Source organism: Geotrypetes seraphini, chromosome 2, assembly GCF_902459505.1.
Source record: "Geotrypetes seraphini chromosome 2, aGeoSer1.1, whole genome shotgun sequence".
Classification (NCBI taxonomy): Eukaryota; Metazoa; Chordata; class Amphibia; order Gymnophiona; family Dermophiidae; genus Geotrypetes; species Geotrypetes seraphini.
Genome location: NC_047085.1, coordinates 379,882,951 through 379,906,476, shown reverse-complemented (window position 1 = coordinate 379,906,476; position 23,526 = coordinate 379,882,951). Strand labels below are relative to the sequence as shown.

General features: G+C 42.2%; 1 protein-coding gene across 2 annotated transcripts in view; it reads left to right on the top strand.

Moving 5' to 3' along the window:
• The window catches only part of CTNNAL1 (catenin alpha like 1), a 520,895-nt gene that overhangs the window by 409,270 nt on the left and 88,099 nt on the right, over window positions 1-23,526 (top strand). For both annotated transcript variants that reach the window (XM_033930656.1, XM_033930655.1), the window contains 2 exons: window positions 2,399-2,557; window positions 18,875-18,967. In XM_033930656.1, coding sequence (XP_033786547.1) covers window positions 2,399-2,557; window positions 18,875-18,967 — 252 coding nt within the window. The remainder of the gene's footprint in view (window positions 1-2,398; window positions 2,558-18,874; window positions 18,968-23,526) is intronic.

Genomic DNA, 23,526 nt, shown 5'->3' with positions numbered 1-23,526 from the left:
TACACTGCATATGCATATATTATTGCAGTATTATAGATAAATACCTTTAGCAATCCCAAATACCTTCCTCTCCCCCCTAAGTTTATATGTGAGGCAATTGTAGTTTCAGTGCCTTTCCCAAGATCTCATGGAGAAGTGGTGAGATTTGAACTGAACATCGCTGTTCCCAGCCCACTGCTCAAACCATTAAGCTACTGCTCCGCTCCACTCCACTAAGGGCTAGATTCACTAAGCAAACTAAGCAGATCGGTTTGCGACCCCTTTGCAACCCAATTTCCCTACGACCCGATTCACTAACCTCTGTCCCGATCATTCACAGCTTCCATCCGATCCTCCCATGCAAAATAGCCAAGCGATTGATTCACTAACAATTGCTTGGCTATTTTGAATTGGGTTTTACGATTATCAAACCCGACTGCTGCAGACCTGTCGGTGACTGTGTTACCGAAAATCAAACAACAACAAACGGATCACTTTCTAAGTTATCCAACCCACAAAATATCATTTATCGGAGAAAAAGGGGGGTATAAAGGATAATTTATAAAATGCCTCTTTTAAGAGTTTTTTTGCACATCAGTGTCTACCTTCTCTTTTGTTAGTTAAAAGGCCACTTCAATTCATCCATTATTTTTATCATTTAAATAAGACCCCATTGTAACAACCAACTCACCCCCTGTGTTACCGACAGATTTGCCAGTTTTTTGACAGGTCTGCCTGTCTTTTTATTATTTTTTCCCCATGGCACAGATATTTTGCTTCTCCTTTCACTACTGTGAGGGTCTGCCCCGACTCAATCGCTTTTGAGTTGGAGTTTGCATGCAAATGATTTGCACTTCCAAAACGGACTTAGACGTTTCTTTTGATTATGCCCCTCTTACTGTATAAAAGAAGTGCTGGAATAGTAAATTGAAAAGAAGTGTATAGAAATGTTGGAGAAAGTCCATAGAAGAGCAACACACATACAAACATGCGCATGAGTCGAATCTCTCATTTGAAAGGAAACTCTGTAATGAGAGGGCATAGGATGAAGTTAAGAGGTGACAGGCTCCGGAGTAATCTGAGGAAACACTTTTTTACAAAAAGGGTGGTAGATGCGTGGAACAGTCTCCCAGAAGAGGTGGTGGAGACAGAGACTGTGTCTGAATTCAAAAGGGCTGGGATAGGTACGTGGGATCTCTCAGAGAGAGGAAGAGATAATGGTTACTGTAGATGGGCAGATTGGGTGGGCCATTTGGCCTTTATCTGCCATCATGTTTCTATGTTTCTCTCTCTCTCTCTCTCTTTCTCCTCCCACCCTGTCTCTGTCAGACATCAGTGACAAGGGAAGGAGTAGAAGTAGGTACAAATTCACTGCAATATTTTGTTGTCTAAGAAAATAAAGCTCATGCAAAGCCTTTGAAATTCTATGTACCCTAACTGAAACTACAACAGGGGAATGTCATGCATTTAATCCACAACAAATGAAAATGGAATAAGAGAACCTGCCTGTTTATTATTAGAGTTAGGTAGCTGATGCCAACTAGCACATTCACTGGCTTATTACAGAAGAACTAAATAAAGCACTTCTGCGGCTCTGCTTTGTCCCTTACTAGACACAAAAAAACACTTCAATACACCTGGCTTTTTGCAGTTAAAATGCTTGGATTGGATTCTGTGCCACGCCTGCTCAAAATCTATTTCAGCTTGCCGGAGGAAAACAGGATATAAATATGATAGCCTGGGGTTCTGACTCATGAGACAAACATAGGTCATCTCACATGGGAAAGATAAAGCAAGAAAGTATTTGGTGCACTCGTGTGTGGCATATCTGCACAGTTTTCACCTTGGAGATTTGGAAAATCACTTTCTGATTGTATCTACATCATTGCTCAGTGTGATATAACCTGATTTTGTAATATTCATTTACTGTTTTTTATGCACCAAGATGAAGGCGTATCAAGTTACATGGATAATAAGAAGTAATGGAAAAAAAAGGTGATTGTGGCATATAGCCAGACTGAGCTTGCATTTAATGTTCCACCAGCAGTCTGCCTATGCCAATTTAATTCATGATGACAGGAAGCCCCCTCTGGCTTTCAGCAGTGGGAGATGCCAGCTGCACTGGAAGTTGTTTTCAAATTATAAACTATTGTAAACTCCAAAGCAGAATATAAATCCTTAAACGTGGTTTTAAGCCTTAGTGATTACAGGCTTTTCCACTCAAAATAGGGCTCTTAATTACAGTCTGGCTTCTCTTATTTCTCAATGTATAATAATAGCAGCTTTGTTAATGAAGTGTGAGTCTAAAACAAAATGCATGTCAGGCTGTTTATATCATTTGTATGTTTTATGATGTGTGATTTGCTCATGTATTGATCGGCTGTTTGGTAGAAATGAGTGCACTGTCATTTTGCTGCAGCTTCATAGTGCGGCCACGGCGCTTGTCGCAGACCTGCTGAAGTGTCACATGGACCACATAGTCCTGAAGGCGCTGAAAATTGCTGGTGTAGAAGGGAATTTGGAAGCAGTTGCAGAGTATGCATGCAAATTGTCCGAACAGAAGGAGCAGCTGGTGGAGGTGAGTCTCTAGGCTTGCTTTTGAGAAAGCAGAAAGGAGATGATTTTCAAGAGGGGGGCCCTGCCAACTTTCTGTGATGAGAAGGGTGGGGTGGGTTGAAAGCATTTTCTCCTCCTAGCTCATTCATGAGCAGTTAAAATTTTATTTAAAAAAATCTCTCCCACACCCTGCAATTAAATGTTACAGCGTAGAGGTCTTTTTAAAAAGACTTTTCTATATGTAAAGCTTATAGGTAGGTGCACTGACAATAAATGGGCTTAGGCACTTCCAGAGGCAGAGCTGCATAAAATACAGATTTTCTTACATAAAGTAATTTTCTTACATAAAGTAATATTTACACCTGCTTCCAAGCACAAATGTTCTTGCGCTGATTAATATCTGTTCAGAGGCAGGTGAAACTATCTGTATATACTGCTATGCATGTATATATGTATTTTATAAACTATACCAGTGATTCTTAAATCTGTCCGTCACCTTTATTATATGCAAATCTGCCTCATGCATATTTATTAGGAATATCTTGAAAACCTGACTGGCTGGGGGTTCCCCGGGACAGGTTTAAGAACCACTGAACTATATATCTACAGCCCTGAAGAATGCCTACATGCAGTCCATATAAAAGTACCCATACTGTTGTCAGCCAATGTACATGCATAAACATCCATGCAGTTTAAGACATGTTTGCCAGGTAAAAAACACGTGGAGGAGCATAATCGAAAGGGACGTCTAAGTCCGCTTACGTCCATCGCAAGTCATCCAAAGTTAAAAAGAGTCAAAGACACATTTTCGAAAGATATGTCCAACTTTTTTTACTTTCGAAAATCGTCTAATTATACGTCCTGCCGATCTGGTCGTCCAAGCCACTAAATCGTCCATCTTTATATCACATTTCCGTCCAACTTTCTGTCCAAGTCCAAAACGCCTAGAACAAGCCCTGTTGGATGTGGGAGGGGTCTGCAAAGTGATGGACTGAACACCCAGACATGCCACCTAAATAGTGGGGTACCTTACAGGGCACTGCTGTGAACTTCACAAAAAGGGTGCCATGGCTTCTTCTCACTACAGCTCCCTTATAGGTGACAGTGAGCCCCCCAAACCACCTCCAGAATCCGCTAGACCCACTTATCTACCACCCCAATAGCCCTTATGGCTGCAGGAGCCACTTATATGCCAGTAAAAAAGGGTTTTGGGGGTGTATAGGGCAGTGCACATGTTTAAGTATCAATGCAGTGATTACAGGGGCTTATGGGCATGGGTCCTCCTCTCTATCCTAACCCACCCCCAAGATGACTTAAGCTGCCTCTGGGCTGGACGACTAGGCTTTCCTATGCCAGGCAGCCAGGTGATGATGGTCTGGAGGCTGAAATGTAAAGTTGTGAATACAATTTTTATGGGGGTAGGGGGGTTGGTGATCACTGGGGTAGTGGGGGGGGGGGGTCTGTGTTATGTGTTTGCAATGCTTATCTGGTGAGTTTAGGTGGGTTTACTTAGACCATGTTTTACCTGGCCTAAGTCACAATGTCCAAGTTCCATCGATCCTGGGCTGTATAACTTTTGGTTATACATGCTGTACGACTAAGTCTAAGCCACCCCACGTCCTTCCCAATTCCCACCCTCGACACGCCTCTCGAAACACCCCATTTAGCTTTGGACGTTGAGCGGCACTATGAAGGCCTAGGTCGTTTAGAAATACGTCCAAAACCCGTTTTTATTTTCGGTGCTTGGACATTTGTGAGAAATGTTCGTCCAAGTGCTGACTTAGGCCGGTTTTTGGACGTTTTTCTCTTTCGATTATGAGCCCCATACTTTATAAAACTACCTCTATAGAAAAACTTATCTGTATATTTTCTTTTCCTACTTCAGTGCCATGTGTCTCAGGCTTTATTCTGGTAACGGTTTCCCATTTCCTCTTAGCTGAATTTTGTTACCACTTTGGTTCCCACCTTTCTTTGGAGACTCTTAACGGAAATGGTGTTAGATGCATAGAAAGCAATGTTGCTCACCTATAATAGGATATAACATATTCAGCAGGATCGGTAAGGCACACAAGTGGAGTGATGTTTTCCAGCAATGCTGGGACAGAACTGCTCTCCCAGAGCTCAGAAATATAGTGTGACGTTCTGTGCATACACAGCCTTTCCTGCAGGCGGTGGTCTCCCAGTTACTCAATTAGTCCCAAAGCTCAAAACATTAAGACAGTTCTCAGGGAGATTGGAAGGATTCAGACCCCGATGCACAATTCTCTGATGCCATGGTAAAAATTAATATGGCAGGAGCCATTTTTCAGTGTCGGGTGATGTGCAGCACGAATAGCATGTAGATTATATGCATGTTATTCCTACGGAGCAGCCCCGGTAAAAGGGGGAGGAGCTGTGCCTGGCGCTTGACATGCTGCTGATGCCGGTTCAGCTGATCATGGCAGGGAAATCCCTGATCAACTGAACCTGCAGGACTCCCCGAAGCTGTCAATTGGTGGCTTCAGGGAATCCTGCCGACTCAGTTGATGGAGATTCCCCAACCACAAACAGCTGAACCAGCTCTTTTTTTTTTGTAATGGGTGCATTTGTTGTGTCCCCCTTCCCACCGAGCCCCCTACTGGCCTGGGACACCCCCCACATCCTCATACCTTTTTTTCAAATCAGCTAGAGGGATGCCTACTCCCGCCTGCCTGAAGTACCCCCCCAGGGTAGGGGCGTTAGACACCTGAGCTAATCAGGCCCTTAGGCCCTTCCCAGTGCATTCCAGGATGCACCGGGAAGGGGAAAGCCATCCATTTTGAAGAGACGGGTCAGCTGGCAGGAGGGAGTAGGCATCCCTCCTGCCAATTTTCATCTAAAAGGTACAGAGTTGTTGGGGGAGAGGGGGTCCCAGTGCTCCCAGACCATATGGCTGTGTTTGGGGGGGGGGGGTTGGGGCAGCCTGGTGTTTTTTGGGGTGGGGGCTCGATAGGGGTGAGGGGGTAAGGAGCGTTTTTTGTTTTTTTAAATAGGTGCAGCTCTTGTGTGTGTGTTGTGCCTGCACAATAGCTGTGCCCATTAAAAAAAATACTCAGCTGCTAAGGGATTCCCTTGCTGGCTCCAAAGCAGGAACTGGGAGGGGAAATCTCAATTCAGCTAAGCCTGCAGCTAGGTCTGAGCTATCATATAGCTTTTCTTTCCTATTGGTGCCTGAGACAATCAACACTCAGGCACTGACAAGAAAGTAAGGCTACGACAGTTCAGAACCTAATGTTAAAGTTTGCACGAGAAACAACTGCTTTCCCTGCTGTGTATTACACAGCGTGCTCATTAGAATACTAATGAGCTCCTTGCAATGCATTAGCATAAGATTCTCGCTGGCTGCTATGACGATCGGTAGCAGCCACAGCGAACCCTTTTGTGCATCGGCAGGACATCTTTCCATGCCAGTAAGAGTGTTTTAATGACTCTTTCTGCCAAGGAAAGCTTTTGAGCATTGGGGCCCGTATGCCTTAACAATCCTCTCTATAGAAAACACCTGTTACAGGTGAGCAAGTTTGCCTTTTCCACTGACTAGCAGTAGTCTCGCACACAATTGGGTGACTTCCAAATGTAAGGCAGCTCAGCAATGTATTGTCTGTGTCCTTAAAACAGCCCACACAGTCGAGTTAACTGAGGCACTGTCCAAACAATAATAAGCTGTTGAAAGTATGAGGAGTAGACTATGTAGCTACTTTACAGATGGTATTCATTGAGTCAACTTCAGGAGGGTCACTGTGAATATAGTAGCTCTGATTTGATGAGACTTGATCATGGACCTGAGAGGCATAACCACTTGTTCTTAGCAGAAGTGTATACAGGAAGCCAGCTGCTTTGCTAGAGTTCTTTTTTGCAGCTGGCATACCAGTCCTATTTGGATCAAATGAACAGTTAAGTGAATTTTCCCGGTGACACAGATCTTTTTAAGCAGGAGGTGAGAACCTGTTTACAATCTAAAGTATGAAGGACTCTTCTCTTGAGCATTTGCAGGAGGCTTTGAACAAAGTATGAAGCCCAATTTCTTCATTCAGGTGTAATGGGATACATCTGAAGATACTGAAGGAACTTAGGGAAGTTCTGGTGCCTCTGAAGTCTGCTTCTTTAGAGTTAGGAGTGATCTCAGAGAACTGGAGAAAAGTTTCTAGAATCCAATGGATTGCATGATCTGAGACATCATGGTTTTATTTTTCTAGACGTAGGTCTTGTCAGACAAATCTGATTAATTTCTTTAACTGGGTGAACAGAGGAGAGTGCAAAGTCTTTGACATAGGTCCACAGATGACATAAATAAATTAAGTGACGTTAGTATGGACACTAAAGTAACTGACTGAATTTGAAACTGGTTGAGTAGAAAGTGACTAATTTAAACTCACAACGTCTGGGGCCACAAACAAGCCAGATAGGGCCACAGAGAATTTGTTATATTCCTTGTATACGGTGAGCAAACATTCCCACTTCTACCCCCAGGGAATGTAAATCATACTTTATTAGCAGCAGATGGGAATCACCACAAGCAGGAACTCAGATAAATCAGAAATAATCCCATGCATAAAGATGGAGCCAGCTGTTTTGCAGGTAAATCATCAGAACAATTAACAGGAGTTGCTGAAAACGGGTGTGGAAGAGGGCTTTTCATCTCTTGGTTCTACTCCTGGAGAATTCTGGAGCAAGACAGGCCGCAGATACCATTACAGTCCTGAGGCTATGAACACACTGCCAGAAAAGTACTAACACTTTCTGCTGATTTTGTTGCAGGCAACATAAAATAGAGTTGCTACAGTGACATCCTAATGAAGAGTCTCCTTGACTAACTAGAACTTACAATAAAGATTACAGTACTTAGTCCCTAGGAGGCAGGTTGTTTCTCTAGCCAATCAGAACATGCAGAAATATAGAAAAATGTAAGAACCAGTGATTGAGGAAGTATCTAGTGAAGCTTGAGGAATGGTCTGAAATTTGGCAGCTAAGATTTAATACTAAGAAATACAAGGTCGTCCATTTGGTCTGCAGAAACCTGAGGGAATGGTACAGTTTAAGGGGTGAAGAACTTTTGTGCACGAAAGAGGAGCAAAACTTGGGCTTGATAGTATGTGATGATCTTAAGGTAACCAAACAGTTGACAAGGCGATGGCAAAAGCTAGAAGGATGGTAGAGTGCATCAGGAGAGGAATGGCCAGTAGGTAAAAGGAGGTATTGATGTCCCTGCATATGACTCTGGTGAGACCTCATTTAGAATATTGTATACAATTCTGGAGACCACATCTATAAAAAGGATGGAGTCGGTCCAGAGGAAAGCAACTAAAATGGTTGATGGTCTACCTCATAAGGCGTACAACGACAAACTTAAAGATCTCAATATGTATACTTTAGAGGAAAGGCGGGAGAGGGAAGATGTGATAGAGATGTTTAAATATCTATGTGGCTGGGGAAAATATCCATTTCAAGTACCCATAAGGGTTTAAATCTTTCTGCAACTCCTCAGGACTTTTCCCTATTGCACCACAGATGGGGACACAACTTGGGAGGCCTGGTGTCTATTTGGAATATTTATGCAAGTATTAAACGTGTTCCCATTGAAGTCTGCAGTGCTCTGTTTTTTTGGGTTTTTTAAAAAATCTTTATTAATTTTCAAAGCTAATACAGTGCCATGAATTATACAGACATTAAAAACAAAATAAGCACTTAAATTCCATTAATAACAATGCAGAAAATAAATATCCCTCCCTCCCATCCTACAATTTAATCAAGAAATGAACCAGAGGGGGGGGGGGGGGCGCTAGTGAGCGCGATTCATGGTGGACGTGTAGCGGCGCAGCTCCCGCGGAATCGCTGAAAAAATCGATCCCCTCTGCCGAAAACGCTGTTAAAAATCAATAAATTCTGTGCAGGCAGACACGCAAATCAGGATGACTTCCAATAAGCCTGGCAAAAGACGAAATACCGACCCTGTTTCGCCGCAGAAGGCGTCAGCGTCCAAGATCGACGAGGCCTCGTCTCAAACCATCCTCGAGGAAATACGAGCCATGCGAACGGAAGTGAAAGCGGACAACGAAGAAATCAAAGAAGAAATCGCCGTTTTCAAAAAGGACCTGGAGGCGCTAAAAATAAAGGTACAGGCAACAGACACTAGGATGTCTGTTGCTGAAAATAACATTAAAGACTTACTTCGTCAATCGAAGCGCATTGCACAACTGGAATCTCAGATTGAAGATTTTAGTAATCGCTCGAGGAGGAACAACTTTAGAATTCTTGGGATCCCAGAATCCCGTGAAGGGCGTAACATGTCTGATTTCCTCCTTGCTACACTGCCAAAAATACTTGATCTTAATTTTGACCTACCGCTCGAAATTGATAGAGCGCATCGAGTTCCGTCTAATGCGCTTACCAATCAATCCGGGCAATACCCGCGGCCCACGGTAGTGCGTCTCCTTAGATATCCTCAAGTAATGGCGATCATGCAACAAGCACGTGCTAAAGCGCCAGTTAAATTTGAGGGCAATACCCTCCTTTTCGTGCCAGACCTGGGAAAGCAAACTGCTAAACTCAGAAAACAGCTTCTGGAATATCGTCCCAAATTAAAGCAACTGGGAGTGCGTTTTGGCATGATGTATCCTGCCCGCCTACGGGTAACGTATAATAATACTACAAAAGACTTTACCAACCCAAATGAACTGGCTGAGTATCTAGAGACTTTGAGTCCGAGTACAATTGATTGTACCTGATTTACTTTTGCCTGTAATTATGTCTGCCTCTATATTTGGTTAGTACCTGTTTCACTCCCAGGTACACTAATGTATGTCATATTGTTCATCATGTTAAACTAATGGTTTGTTATCCTGCCTGTCACTTGCAGAGGCTTATATTGATTGTTCATATGATTCCGCTGGACGGTGCTGCTGTAAGGTGCCACCTGGCTCACTGACCCGTGGTTACTGTTCTTCTTCATTAGGTTACATAGCTTTTATACTTTTCATTTTCTTTCACCTAATGACTGCTTGGCTATTTCCTTCTCTGTCTTTAGACTTTGAAATATTTCTGCATCTTGCTATACATGCCTGTGAAAAATACATATGTCATAATGTATTTCTTAATACACAGTGCCTTTTACATGTATCACATTGAATGTTAAAGGGTTGAACAATCCCATCAAATCTAAAAAAAATCCTGAATTATATCTCCTCTCTATCTACAGATGTAATATTTCTCCAGGAAACTCATTTAGATGCTACATCCTCTGCAAAATTGTCCCTCTCTGGAGCGCACCCGCCTATATTCTCCCCTGCGATAGACAAGAAGAATGGGGTACTCACATTTGTTAAGAACCTTAATTATATAAAGATTCTTTCACAAACCACTGATAATCAAGGTAGATGGGTTTCCACAAAACTAAGTATAAACAACCAAGAATACTTTTTCCTAAATATCTATGGTCCGAACACGGATGATTGCTCTTTTTTCACCTCGCTAGCAGAACTACTTAATAGTTATCAAACCATTCCTTTTATCGTAGGTAGGGACTTTAACCTGATAATTGACCCTACCAAGGATAGAAAATCCATATATAGACATAAACAATCAAAAACGTGGCTACTCCTACAGGATATCATGACCCAATTTTGTTTAATTGATCCATGGCGCATAACGCATATGGAGGAAAGAGACTACACATTTTTCTCTGCTCCCCATTCCTCTTACTCGAGGATTGATTATTTCATAATATCCCCATCCATGGTCAAATCCATTCTACACTCTGATATTAAGCCGATTTGTGTATCTGATCATGCTGCTGTTCTTCTATCTTTAGACAATGTCCCCCCTCCGTCCCCATATAGAGCTTGGAGATTGAATTCTTCTCTGTTACAAGATAAGAATTTCTGCGAGCGTATCTCAACTGCAATCCAGGACTATTTCTCTTTGAATTCATCCCAAGACTGTAATTGGATTTCCACTTGGGATGCTTTCAAAGCATATCTCAGAGGAGTCATAATCTCCTACACTGCTTATTTAAAGAAGAGCTCCAAACAGGAAATAGACAAGTATGAATCTGAACTGAAAACCCTAAAAACAATTCATCAAACGAACCCTAGTGATATACAGACATTGAAAAAACTACAACATACTAAATTTCAATATAATACATAGAAACATAGAAACATAGAAATAGATGGCAGATAAGGGCCCATGGCCCATCTAGTCTGCCCACCTTAATGTCCTTCCCCTACCTTTGCCCTGTGAATAGATCCCATGTGCCGATCCCATTTGGCCTTAAAATCAGGCACGCTGCTGGCCTCAATCACCTGTAGTGGAAGACTATTCCAGCGATCAACCACTCTTTCAGTGAAAAAGAATTTCCTGGTGTCACCTCGTAGTTTCCCGCCCCTGATTTTCAACGGATGCCCTCTTGTTGTCGTGGGACCCTTGAAAAAGAAGATATCTTCCTCCGCCTCGATGCGGCCCGTAAGATACTTGAACGTCTCGATCATGTCCCCCCTCTCTCTGCGCTCCTCGAGCGAGTATAGCTGTAATTTGTCAAGCCGTTTTTCGTATGGTAGATCCTTGAGTCCCGAGACCATCTGGGTGGCCATTCTTTGCACCGACTCCAGTCTCGGCACATCCTTGCGATAATGCGGCCTCCAGAATTGCACACAGTATTCCAGGTGGGGCCTCACCATGGATCTATACAATGGCATAATGATTTCCACCTTACGACTGACGAAACCCCTTCGTATGCAGCCCATGATTTGTCTTGCCTTGGACGAAGCCTGCTCCACTTGATTGGCAGACTTCATGTCCTCACTGACGATTACCCCCAAGTCTCGTTCTGCTACCGTTTTTGCTAGGATCTCTCCATTAAGGGTATAAGACTTGCATGGATTCTGGCTGCCCAGGTGCATAACTTTGCATTTTTTGGCATTGAAGTTGAGTTGCCATGTCCTAGACCATCGCTCCAGTAGGAGTAGGTCGTGCATCATGTTGTTGGGCACTGAATCTTCGTCTGTTGTGCATTTGCCCACTACATTACTCAGTTTGGCGTCATCAGCGAATAATGTTATTTTACCTCGAAGCCCTTCTGCCAAGTCTCTTATAAAGATGTTGAATAGGATTGGGCCCAAGACTGAGCCCTTTGGTACTCCACTAATCACCTCCGTCATTTCGGAGGGGGTGCCGTTCACCACCACCCTTTGGAGCCTACCTCCAAGCCAGCTCCCAACCCATTTCGTCAATGTGTTACCTAATCCTATAGAACTCATCTTGCTCAGTAACCTGCGGTGTGGTACGCTATCGAATGCTTTGCTAAAGTCCAGGTACACGATGTCCAGAGACTCCCCAATATCCAGCTTCCCCGTTACCCAGTCAAAGAAGCTGATCAGGTTGGATTGGCAGGATCTCCCCTTAGTAAATCCATGTTGTCGGGGATACCTGCCTTAGCAAAATAGCTGCTTCACAAGTTTTTATGAATACAGCCAAATACTATTCGGATGGAAATAAATGTGGCCAACATCTTGCTTCATACCTAAAGGGAAAGCGTAATAAGATTAACATCCCTGCCATCTCTACTAATGATGACTCTCTAGTTACTGACCCCACTGAAATTCTTTCACATTTTCATGACTATTATTCAGTCTTATATACATCCGAACTCCAACAGGAATGCACTTCAATCCCATTTCTTAAAGATCTTGTACACAATACACTATCCGAACCTGACAATATTGGTCTAGAATCTGATATTACTATAGAAGAAATTGGTGAGGCGTTAGACCATATGCCACTGGAAAGGCACCTGGCCCTGATGGCCTACCATCTGAATTTTTTCAGGTGTTCCGAAAATGGCTTTCCCCATATCTTTTGGAATTCTTCCAATACTTACTGACCTCTGGAGACATAAGGGGGTCTTTCACAGAGGCGACAACTATAGTACTTCCCAAACCAAATAAAGACCCGCTTAAAGTTCACAATTATAGACCTCTATCTTTAATCAATTCAGATGCTAAGATATATGCTAAAATATTAGCGAACAGACTACAACACATATTACCCAAATTGATTAACACTGATCAAACCGGATTTATGGCTAATCGCCTTTCCAGTGACAATACAAGAACATTTGCTCATGTGATATCCCTTGCTAACTCTCTAGATTACCCCTTAGTTGCTGTTGGATTGGATGCAGAAAAAGCATTCGATCGTGTCGAATGGTCATATCTTTTCCAGGTAATGTCGTGGTTTGTCATGTCTCCTAAATTTATTAATATGGTAAAGGTATTGTACTCTGCTCCGACTAATAAGATATATGCTAATCAGTATTTTTCTTCACCTTTCAAACCTAGCAGGGGAACACGACAAGGTTGTCCGTTATCCCCCTTACTCTTTAACATAGCCCTGGAACCCCTTTTGATTGCAATTCGTACCTCACCTCACATACGTGGATTCACATATGGGGGAGTAAACATCAAACTTTCAGCATATTCGGATGACATCCTACTATACATCACGCCGGAGTCCATCTCTTCTTTACTTCAAGTGCTGTCATCTTACTCCATTCACTCGGGATACAAACTCAACATTTCTAAATCGGAGGTAATGCTATTGAACTGCCCAGAGGTAGGCCACTTCATTACAGACCTTGGATTACTATGGGCGCCTACTAAACTGAAATATCTTGGACTATACTTTACACATGATTTAGAAGTGACATTGGACCTCAATGCTACTCACATTCTTGATTCAGTCCGTCTCCTAACCTCCAAATGGTCCCCGCTGAATTTATCATGGTGGGGCAGACTGGACACAATTAAAATGATGATCTCCCCTGTTATAAATTATACATTAAGCATGATACCTGTTTTGATGAAACCTGCATTCTATCACAAGATTGACAAAATCCTTACAGCATTCCTATGGAATAACAAACCACCGCGAATAAGTCTGAACAAACTTAGAAATTCCAAGGAGGCCGGTGGAGTCAACTTTCCTAATTTCAAAAATTATCACCTTGCCTTCTTACTTCGTCAAGGCTCCCGATGGATCTGCACCAAGACTGACACTCCAGAACCCCTCTGGCTACAGTTGGAACGTTCAATAGCCAATATCACATCTTTGGATGACCTATCTTTCCTTGGTCATGTGGATCTCTTGTTAGCGCATCCCATCCTTGCTTCTACACGTACTGCTCTTCGACATATAGATGCCATGCTTACTCCGAGATGGCATGAAACCACACACTTTCCATTATGGGGAAATCAAAAAGTTCGTATTCAAAATGCACCGGTGCACAATTCATTGTGGCAATCCAAAGGAATAACCCGGCTATGTCATCTTTACTCGAACTCACAGTGGATACCGTTTCAACAAATGGCTGACACTTATCAACTACCAAAATCGCATTTCTTTAAATGGATACAACTGAAATCGGTCGTTACAGCACATTTAAAACAAAGACCAGTCATTGAGGAGCCTCCCCAACTCTTAACTTTATGTGATCTATTCTCTCACAATAGACATGAATCCTCGCAATGGTATAAAATCATGAGGAAGCATTATACTTTCTCACTTGCAACTCTTTACTCTTTGTGGAGTAGAGACACTGGATTGGAACTGGAATTATCTGAATGGAATATGGTTTGGAAAATGTCTCACTCGGTGCTTGCTTCCTCAGCTATCACTCAATCACTTTTCTTCCTCCTCCACAAGGCTTATTGGACCCCAATAAAACTTGCTAAGATTGCACACCAGACTGATTCATCGAATGGCAGATGCTGGTCCTGCCATGCCTTTCATGGGACTCTGGAACATATGATTTTTCGGTGCACCGTCATTCAACATTTTTGGTCTCAAATTTGGCTTACTACTAGTGCTATACTACACATATCGGAACCCATTACATTGGCTATTGTTATATATGGCCCTTATGGACTTGACTCCTTTAGTTGAACCTCAGGCCAAACTGCTCAAAGCTCTGATAGCTATTACCATTAAACAGATTTTGGCTAACTGGAAAAACTCGCCTGCACTGTCTTATTCGGCGTGGTGGAATCAGGTATGCCTTATTGCTAAATTTGAACTGGCTGCTGCTGAACGAAAAGGATCACTGCACAAAACGCAAAATATATGGCAACCATTATTGGACTATTGTTCTGATTGATGTGATGCTATTTCCTATAAGATATGTAATCCATTTTTCATGCATATGAACACTTACCAAGCAGTCATTCTTTCTTTCTTCTCTTTCTTCTTTCTCTCTCTCTTATAATGATTCACTTATTATGTTAGTTTCCTTTCTTATTTTCCTCTTAGTTTTGTAATGCTATGCCTGAACCCGGAATTTATTTCTCAAATCAGGTATATCTCGATGCATTACTTTATGGAAGCTTGATCTTACTGTTAATGTATTGTTTACTGTTTATTGAAAATATAATAAAATATTTGAACTAAAAAAGAAATGAACCAGAAAAATGCCCCCCCCCCCACCCACCCACCCTCCCCTGCCTGGATATGTATAAAAATAAGCAAAAAATTTAAACAAAGACAACTATGTTGAAGTAACAAAGGTTGTCAACGGGCCCCAAACCAATTTAAATAATTTGCTATGCCTTAACATATCAGCATTCATCTTTTCGTATTTGTAACCTAAACATAAACTGGCCCACAAAAACGGAAAGTTGAGGCAGTCGCAATTTTTCCAATTGTGGGTTATCATTTGCATAGCTATCCCTGTCATAATTAGGAAAAGCCTGCATTTGTAGGGATCCATGCAGTGCTCTGTTAAGAGAATGTGCTTTATGAGTGTTCACAGGACCTCTATCACATCCTCTCAGATGCACAAGATGGAGCATCTGCAGTCACAGCATTGTTTGAAGTATAATCTGGAGGAGGGCAATTTTTTTTTTATGCCTTTTGGCTCTGTCTGGCTGTTCAAGCCTTTTGGAAGTGGGCTAGAGTATATTTTATGCGGATATTGGGTCAGAGATTGGCAGTCTCCCCGGAGGCTCTTCTGTTGGGTCTGTTGAGATCAAGCGGGATTCAGGGGAGGGGGGGCCTAGACTTTGGGTCAGGAAACTGAGCATCTTGGGACAAAAGGCCATCCTAAAAGAATGGACCTTGGACCACTCTCCCTCTTATTAGGGGTGGAGAATAAGTCTCCATTAATTGATGGGCTGGGAAGCAAGAGATGCCAAGGGCACCTATAAATGGAAGAAGCACTTTTTGGGCATTTGAGACCCCTACTTAAATTCCCTTTCACATAGATTGCGCAGCCAGACTTTGAATATGCTGTAATTGCATCCACTGTTGGCTTGGTTCTTTTTCCTCCATCCACATATTTCAGATTTTGTGTTTTGGGTGGACCAAGATTTGGGTGGTTTGGGGGTTAGAGCTCAGGAAAGGTTGTTGTGAGGTTGGGGAGGGAAGGGCGGTCATAATGGGAAGGGGGGATTTGGTAGTGTTTGCTCTGTATTAATGATATTGCATTCTTGGGGTTTTTTCTAACTCTTAGCAAGGACTTTGCTATCATGTTTAGCTAGCAATGATTACTCTTAATTGCTTTTTCAATCAGGGGATATTTAGTATATTGGTACGAATGTTGGAGGAGAGATTTGAAGATTTACAGTTGCTTTTTATAATTGTATTTTAAGTTTTATAATGTTATTTTCTATTTTAATTAGAATTTACTTTGTAATTTATTTTCTTCTTTGTATTTTACTTTCCTATTGATTATGGAGTTCTTTTTTTTTTGTTTAGTATCATGTAAACCACTATGATGATGTATCAAATAGTGGTCTATAAAAGCCAATAAACCTACACATACACATAGATTGGTTTTTGTTTTCGTGTTTAATGCTTACTGCCTTGCTTCTATATTTGTCATGCTCAAGGTGCAGTTTTTGATAAAAATTGTTGAATCATAAATACCTACGTGGCTGAACACGCATGAGGCAAGTTTCTTTCATTTGAAAGGAAACTCCAGAGTGAGAGGGCAAGGGATGAAGTTAAGAGATGATGGGCTCAGGAGTATAAGGAAATACATTTTTACTAAAAGGGTGGTAGATACTTGGAATAGTCTTCCAGTAGAGGTGGAGACAAAGATTGTGTCTGAATTCAACAAAGCGTGGGATCTCATAGAAAGAGAAGGGGATAATGGATGCTGCGGATGGGCAGACTGGATGGGCCATTTGACCTTTATCTGCCATCATGTTTCTATATTCTCATCAGGTTGTACCTTGTTATACTTTGTAGAACTGATAAACAAGGGGCTCAGTATGTGGTAGCTGGGAAACTAGACCAGGGAGGTTATCCCTGTAATGAAAATATGTAGTAAAAATCTCTTGTAAAACTCTTTGCTAGAGGATCAAATATATACAGGTTTTATATGTGGTTTCAAGAGACGATGCTTCTAGCATGTCCTCACACCAAAAATATGACAGGAGGTTTCCGGTATGCATCAGTGACAAAGGATAGTGGTAAACGGAGTTCACTCAGGAAAGAGAAATAACTTGTGATATGCTACAAGTATCATTTCTTGGTCTGGCTCTTTTCAGCATTCTGTGAGTGATAATGTGGAAGGTTCTGTCTGGTAAGGTTTGCCTTTTTGCAGATGGGCAATAGGATTTGGCACCATTTGCAATAGGATAGACCCCCCCCTGCTGATGTAAAAAAATATAAGGAAGGATCTAGCTTGAAAAATGGACTAGTTTTGGTAGGTAAGATTTGATGCTTAAAAAAATACATGGTCGTGCATTTGGGCTACAAAAACTTGAGTAGAGCCAGTAAGGGACTGAGGAAGTGTTCACAAAAGAAGAGCAGAACCTGGGAGTTATAATATCTGATGATCTTAAGGTAGCCAAACAGATTGAAAAGGCAACACAAAAGCCAGAAGGCTGCATAGAGAGAGGAATGCCCAGCAAGAAAAAGTCTCTAGTATAAGTATAAGTCTCTAGTGAAACTGCACTTTGAAAAAGATATAAGCAGGATGGAGTTGGTCCTTGTGACCCTGAGCAAGTCACTTAATCCCCCATTGCCCTAGGTGCATTAGATAGAGTGTGAGCCCACTGGGACAGACTGGGAAAAATACTTGAGTACCTGAATGTAAACCACTTAGGTTATAAGTTGCATATAAATACTAAAAATAAAAATAACTTCTCCCTGCCTCACTCACACCCCAAGCATATCTTAGAGCAGTGGTCTCAAACTCAAACCCTTTGCAGGGGCACATTTTGGATTTGTAGGTACTTGGAGGGCCTCAGGAAAAAATAGTTAATGTCTTATTAAAGAAATGACAGTTTTGCATGAGGTAAAGCTCTTTATAGTTTATAAATCTTTTCTTTTGGCTAAGTCTTAATAATAATATAGTAATTTATAGCTAAAGAGACATATCAAGAAACACTTTTATTTTACTTTTGTGATTATGATAAACATACCGAGGGCCTCAAAATAGTACCTGGCAAGCCGCGAGTTTGAGACCACTGTCTTAGAGAGAGGAAGAGATAATGGTTACTGTGAATGGGCAGACTGGATGGGCCATTTGGCCTTTATCTGCCATTATGTTTCTATTTATGCTCATGTGCTCCATTTATTCTTGTATCTGCCACACAATTAAGGCAGTCTATTTTAAAGTCACCCACCCAAGTCAGCCCTTGGCTAACTTCCAGGTTCCTTTGTCCCAGTATACTGCAAGGCTTCCCACACAGGAGCAAACTGGCCACTCTTGGATAACCTGCAAAACACACAAGAATTAGAAGGGACTGTGCTGCATATTGGGTTGGGGGCCCCTGCAGTCATAACTTGTTCATTGTGTTGTTTTAACTATATAAAAAATTGTCAGTCTCTCCATTCTTATTGTTTTGAGACTTTATATCGTTCCCCCACGAATTCGCAGTTCGCGAATCGCGGACTCACTCGTTCGTGGTCTGCTCCTACCGCCTCTTCCTGTAGTAAAGTTGGGCTACACTGACTGAGCAGTCCGCGAGTGATTTTTTTTACTCACCGGCGCTCCAGCTGCCCTCTCCTGTCTCCCCTGCCTTTTGACAGGCAAAAAAACACATTCGTGGTTTTTTGAAGTTCGTAGGGGTTCCTGGAACGGAACCCCCGCAAATTTTGGGGGAGTACTGTATATGTGATGTGTAGACTAAGGATGGCTTATTTTCTGGTTAGGTTGATGCACCATACTTACTGTATGTGCCTTGTTTTTTAATTTTTTTTTCTCTCTTGTAATAAAATAAATGTTGTTCTTGATTTTTTTTTTTTACTCAGGTTGTCTTGATTTTATTTATGTAGTATTTTTCTCTCTCTTTTTTCTGAGACAGCATATTCATCTTTTTTCCAGGTTTGTCGATTGTTGAGACATGTTTCAGGAACAGAACCACTTGAAATAACTTGCATGCATGCAGAAGATACCTTTCAGGTTACTGGCCCACAGGTATGCCTTTATACTCCCTTGCCCCCATTTCCTAAAGTAATGATATGGGGTGTTATACCTGTGTAGTCTGGAATTTTAACGAATGCAAGAAGAGATCTCCTGTTAGATGTCTTAGGGTGCGGATTCTACAGGGGCAAGCTTGAACGTTTTTGGTGTGTCTGTTGCCTTTGATAGATGAGTACTTGAACTCTGGCAGGATGCAAAGTCAGGAATTGAAGGGAGTGCCTAGGACAGCCTTCCTTCCAGCATAAAAGGATTTTCTGTTTAAGGGGGAAATTTTATAAAGCTTTTTCCACTAGTAAATCTTGTTTTACATTCAGAAAAGGTACAACTGTAAGTAAATACCTGTAAAAAGTGTGCACCTACTTTTAGGTGATTTGCATGTAGACACTCCCAAGGGCATAATTTGGGTAGATGTGGAATTGTGATGTACACACACAGTATACAGTATAAAATACACATCTATGTACATCAAGTATACAGTACACACAAAATTTGGGTATTGGGTTTTGTGCATTTAGGGCTGACTCTGGGAGCCTATTTTAAAAAGGCAGCTAAAAGCCTGTGCTGCTTTTATAAAATAAGTATCAAATGAGCACCTTTTTGGGCATATAACAGAGGTGTCTGTTATAATATAAGGCCCTAATGGCCTCTTTTACAAAGCCGCGCTAGCGGCTGTGCTGTGCTAATGGCCCCGAAGCCCATAGAGATTTAAAGGGCTTCGGGGCTATTGCCGCTAGCGCGGCTTTGTAAAAGAGGTCCTAAATGTATAAACTAGGATTACATAGAAACATAGAAAAAGCGGTAGAAAAGGGCTATAGCCCACCAAGTCTGCCCATTCCAAGTATCCCCCCCCTGAATTTACTCCCTTAAAGATCCCACGTGAGTATCCCATTTTTTCTTAAAATCCGTTACGCTGCTGGCCTTTATCACCTGGGGTGGGAGTCTGTTCCAATGATCCACCACTCTTTCGGTGAAGAAGTACTTCCTGGGATCGCCATGAAACTTCCCTCCCCTGATTTTCAGCGGATGCCCTCTGGTGGTTGAGGGTCCCATGTACTTATACGTTTCAATCATATCTCCCCGTTCTCTTCTTTCCTCAAGTGAGTACAGCCGCAACTTCTTTAGTCTTTCTTCATACGTGAGATCCTTGAGCCCCATGACAATCCTGGTGGCCGTTCGCTGAACCGACTCGATCCTCAGCACGTCCTTTCGGTAGTGTGGGCTCCAAAACTGAACACAGTACTCCAAGTGAGGCCTCACCATGGCTCTGTACAACGGCATCATAACCTCAGGTCTCCTGCTGACGAAACCTCTACGGATACACCCCATCATTTGTCTTGCCCTGGAGGAAGCCTTCTCCACTTGATTGGCAATCCTCGCTAATGATTACTCCTAGATCGCGTTCCGCCATAGTTCTAACCAAGGTCTCACCATTTAGTACATAAGTTCTCCGTGGGTTTCTCCTGCCCAAGTGCATTATCTTGCATTTTTTTAGCGTTGAAGCCTAGCTGCCAAGTTTTTGACCATTGTTCCAGCAGCAGTAGGTCGTGTGTCATATTATCAGGTGATAAGCCACTGCCTACTACGTTACAAAGTTTGGCATCGTCGGCGAACAGTGATACCCTTCCTCTAAGTCCTTTTGTCATATCTCTTATGAATAAATTGAATAGAATCAGACCCAGGACCGATCCCTGCGGCACTCCACTGATCACGTCCGATGCTTTGGATGGGATACCGTTTACCACCACCTTCTGAAGTCTACCGCTCAGCCAATCCCCAACCCATGTAGTTAGAATGTCTCCTAATCCCATCGATTTCAGCTTGTTCAGTAATCTTCGATGAGGGACGCTATCAAATGCTTTACTGAAGTCCAAGTATACCACGTCCAGTGACTCTCCGGCGTCCAGTTGTCTGGTAACCCAGTCAAAAAAGCTAATCAGATTAGATTGGCAGGATCTACCCCGGGTGAACCCGTGTTGGTGTGGATCACGCAGTTTTTCTTTGTCTAGGATTGTGTCAATATTCTGTTTGATCAGTGTTTCCATGAGTTTACACACTATAGACGTGAGACTCACTGGTCTGTAGTTTGCTGTCTCTGTCCTGCAGCCCTTTTTGTGGAGTGGGATTACGTTGGCTGTTTTCCAGTCTAAGGGGACCCTTCCTGTGCTTAGGGAAAGATTGAAAAGAACAGATAATGGTTCTGCCAGGACTTCCCTTAACTCCCTGAGCACTCTGAGGTGTAGGTTATCCGGCCCTATGGCTTTGTTTACTTTGAGTCTTGAAAGTTCGCCGTAGACACTACTGGGCGTAAATTCGAAATCTTGAAACGGGTCTATTCGGTTATCTTCCGTCTGCAGCTGTGGACCAGCTCCCGGCGCTTCGCGGGTGAACACTGAACAGAAGTATTGGTTTAATAATTCTGCCTTCACAGAGTCTGATTCTGCAAAGTTACCGTCCGATTGCTTCAGGCGTACTATCCCATCTTTGTTTCTTTTCCTGTCACTAATATAGCTGAAGAAAGATTTATCCCCTTTCTTAATTTTCCGTGCTAGCTCTTCCTCCATTCGGAGTTTGGCCTCTCTGACTGCTGTTTTGACAGCTTTGGATATATATAGATAGTCCTCTTTCGCCCCCTCTCTGCCTAAATGTTTGCAGGCGATAAAAGCGTCTCTTTTCTGTTTAACTAGGTCTGAAATTTCTTTACTGAACCATTGGGGTCTTTTGTTTCTCCTGTGTTTACTTACTGTCTTTATGTATCGGTCTGTTGCTACGTGTAGTATGGACTTCAGAGACGACCACATATCCTCTACATTGTCAGTTTTTGCTTGTTTATGTAGCTCTTGATGGACGAAATCTCCCATGCGGTTGAAGTCTGTGCCTCTAAAGTTGAGAACCCTTGTTGCTGTGTTTGTTTTTGGGAAACCTTTCTTGAGGTTGAGCCAAACCATATTATGGTCGCTGGAGGCCAGTGTGTCTCCTACTGAGACTTCCGTGACGCTATCTCCGTTGGTGAGAATCAGGTCTAGTAACGCCTGGTCCCTGGTGGGCTCCAATACCAATTGCTTGAGACGTGCACCCTTTATGGAGTTTAATATTCTTCTGGTGCTACTCGTAGTCGCGGAGAGTGTGTTCCAATCTGCATCTGGCATATTGAAGTCTCCTAGTATTACTGAGTCCCCGCGCAGTGTGATGTTCTCTATGTCCTCGATTAATTCCATGTCTTTGTTCTCCTGTTGCCTGGGAGGTCTATATATGACACCAAGGTATAGGCATTTTTCATTCCCTCTGGCTAGGTTCACCCAGAGGGATTCCCCAGTGTATCTAACATCTGTGATTCTGGTGGTTTTGATGCTTTCCTTAGTGTATAGCGCTACTCCTCCTCCCAATTTACCCACTCGGTCGCAACGAAGTAGGTTGTACCCTGGTATAACCATATCCCACCCATGCGATTCCGTGAACCAGGTTTCGGATATCGCTATCACGTCAAGATCGGCGTTTGTTATCTCAGTCTCTAATTCTAGAATTTTATTGCCCAAACTGTGTGCATTAACATACATGGCCCTCCATATCTGTGAAGAGTTTACTTTATGAGTTAATGTGGCTCCTAAATTATCAGTGATATTTCTCCCTGAATTATTGTGGATATCATTGGTACTTACCTTAGACTTGGTAGTGCGACTTGCCTCCTCAGGGTGGTTTCTTACTGCTCTGGAATATAAGTATGTACCCTCCCCCAACTTACCTAGTTTAAAGCCCTAGTTTAAAGGATTGTCTAAGCTTTTTCTGGCAAGGCATCAATGGAGGTCAGACAAATGATGTATCCCAATGAGCAGAGTTCTGGTTCTACCCTGCTCATAGGTGCACTGAAATGATAATAATTGTACAAATATTTCCGATAAAATATTGTTTATTAAAATTTAACAGACAGTCCAGTTTCAAGGCATTCATTTGTACAATGGAGGAACAAGTCAGAGAGTGTAAATGCAACTTTCCTGACTTAACGCCCTCAAAATTCCATTCTGCTAGGTTCACTTAAATATATCTAACACATGACAACATTTTACTGCCTGCATATAATTGGTCATGAATACTTGATACCATATAAGGTGCTTGCATACATATTGGGGGAGTGTCTGTCCCTCTCACACAAGAATTCCTAAAAGTTACATTTTAATACTAGTTTATCTAATAAAGAAAAGGTACAGAAGAAACCATATACTTACAGAGGAAAAAATTATCCATACACACAGCTTTAAATCATTTCTCCTTAATAGTCAAATTGCTGCTTCCATGTTACTGAGTCACTTAAGAGCATGCACTGAAAATCCTGTGTCTCAGTGAAAGAGAAGGGGAGTGGCCAATCCACTCCCACAAACCCTACATTTTTCTATATGAATCCTCCAGTACAACTTTTAGAAGTAATTATATTTCAGTCTGAACCCTTGAATATGAAAGTTCCTTCATTATTAGTTTACTAAAATTTAATTCATCATATATGCTTTTTGTATATCCAATTAGCATTTCTAACTTTACCCTGCAAAAAGAAGAGGGAACCC